Below are 2169 nucleotides of genomic sequence, written 5' to 3'. Positions count from 1 at the left end.
TATATATATATATATATACCACTGTAAACACACTCTGTATAAATGATGTATAATGATAAAGCTGTCATATATCTCAAGCACCTTTTTCTTCCTTTGGCAAACTTCTTCTTCTTTGACTATTTTGAGCTGATGGAACAAGTAAATTTCTCCACTGTGAGATCAATTAAGTCAATCAATCAATTAGTCGGAAATTTCAGCCCATCAGCATCAAAAACACATAGATAGAAATAGACTAAATAGATGTTTTTATCTGTTTGCTCAGACCAGATGAATAACTTCCTTCTGATGTCTCCCAGCACCGATGTCCGTCCTCATCCACACTAGAGGGGAAGCAGGCGGAGGGGTAGCCGCCCACCTCCGCTGCTCCCACTGTGGCCACCTGTCCAAGAGCCACGCCCAGCAGCTGTCTCACCTGGCGGCGTCCCACCCCGCCTGCCTGGACGACGTGGCGGTGGGCCGCCTGGGCAACATCCTGATGTACCAGAGCAGTGCGCGGCTCTTCCACTGCTCGGAGTGCTTCCACACCAGCCGTGACTTCACCAAAGTCTACAAGCACATCATCTCCCGTCACTGCATGGTGGATAGGGAGGGGGGAGGAGGAGGAGGAGGCGAGGAGGGAGAAGAGGAGGCTCCTGAAGGGAAGGGAAGCGGAGAAGAGAAGGACGAGAAGAATGAGTGTAAAAACAAGCTGAGCATTAAGGTGGAGGTGAAGGAAGAGAATGGAGAGAAGAAAGACCCGGAAGAAAACCAAAACATTACGAGTCCGAAAAGGAGGAGGAGCCATGAGGAAGAGGAGGATGAGGATGCTCCTGAAAGTAAAAAAAGCTGCGAGGATGATGGGAAGGAGGAAGATGGAGAGAAAGAAGAAAAAGAGGGAGAGACGGGCGGCCCCGAAGGAGTGAGGAGCGGTGAAGGTGATGAAGAGGAGGAGAAGCAGAGTGGGGCTCCTGCGGGAGTGACCCCCACAGATGAAGAGAAGAAGTGCGTCCTGATGTACGATGGCGTCCTGTTCCACTGCAAGATCTGCGGCTGGAGCCACAAGCAGAAGTCGGTCTCCGTCAGCCACATCGTGCGCAAACACGAGATCCCCAAAACCTACGCCACCCACGCCCTGACCAAGAGCCGGGAGGTGCAGCTGGGCGTGGCCGAGGAGGAGGAGGGGGCGGGGCTGAGCGACGAGCTGTTGATGGAGGAGAAGAAGGCGACGGAAAAGTGGGTGGGCTTCGTCTCCCACCGCTTCGTCTGCCTGGTCTGCAACTGGAGGAGCAAACTGAAAGGTGCAGTAAGAGACTTCAGACCTTTGCAATAAAAACAGGGCTGGTCCACAACTTTAAGCGAGAGCAGTGACGTTCAAAGCTTTTGCTTTTGCTTAAAAATGTTTTTATTCTCACCAATCATCCTTGTTGTTTAGCACTTTAGTACCTGCTGCTTTAAATAAGCGGCCGGAATCACCGGCCTCAAAGGACATTCATTCAGCTGCTTAATTTTGTAGAATAAAAGCGGATCACGGATATGAATCTAAACTAAAATCATTTTAAATTAAAAGGAAGAGTCCGGTTTGGTGACCTTTCAATTATGTTCAGAATTGAAAGGTCACATTCACTTTATTCACTAGTGTAAAGTCGGACACCAATCGGGAGAATTCGGGAATGCAACGGTTGGAACGGCCGCTTCTCTACGACTTTAAGATTCAGTTCAGGGTTTCTGTGCGTCATTAAAAAAAATTTAAATCATGAGAATTTTTTTTAGAAGGCCTCAATTGGCAAAAAAATGTATTAAATATGATTATCCCGACATTTAAAATGCTTTATTTGGAAGAAAAAAACATTTATAAAAACAATTTCGTCAGATATTTAGTATATCAGATATAACTGGTTCTGCGCGAAGTTACAAAGTACAAATACTTTGTAACTGTACCTAAGCACACTTTTTAGGCATCTATACTTTACTCCTTATTTTTCTTCCTACTTCTCAATTCTTTTGATAACATTTTCACACCAGTATCTGTTCTTTCTATTCCTTACATTTTTAAATCAAACATTACTCGTTCCTCTTGGCTTCAGTTTAATGTTTCTAAATATTTATTTCCCGTCATGTGCTCCATCCAATTCAGATCATTGGCTCCGTCCACATCTAGTGAAAACTAGTGTGATTGGATGAGTCATAGAA

At 45.6% G+C, this 2169-nt stretch overlaps 1 protein-coding gene across 1 annotated transcript in view; it reads left to right on the top strand.

The window, feature by feature from the left end:
* Positions 1 to 266: 266 nt before the first annotated feature.
* LOC107097544 (zinc finger protein 764-like) overlaps positions 267 to 2169 on the top strand; it is a 4064-nt gene continuing 2161 nt past the window's right edge. The window contains exon 1 of the mRNA XM_015394717.1: positions 267 to 1277. Coding sequence (XP_015250203.1) covers positions 302 to 1277 — 976 coding nt within the window. The 5' untranslated portion in view covers positions 267 to 301. The remainder of the gene's footprint in view (positions 1278 to 2169) is intronic.

This window comes from Cyprinodon variegatus, unplaced genomic scaffold (assembly GCF_000732505.1).
Source record: "Cyprinodon variegatus isolate N-32 unplaced genomic scaffold, C_variegatus-1.0 Scaffold705, whole genome shotgun sequence".
Classification (NCBI taxonomy): domain Eukaryota; kingdom Metazoa; phylum Chordata; class Actinopteri; order Cyprinodontiformes; family Cyprinodontidae; genus Cyprinodon; species Cyprinodon variegatus.
The sequence above is the reverse complement of the archived record's forward strand: the minus strand, read 5'-3'. Positions and strand labels throughout refer to the sequence as shown.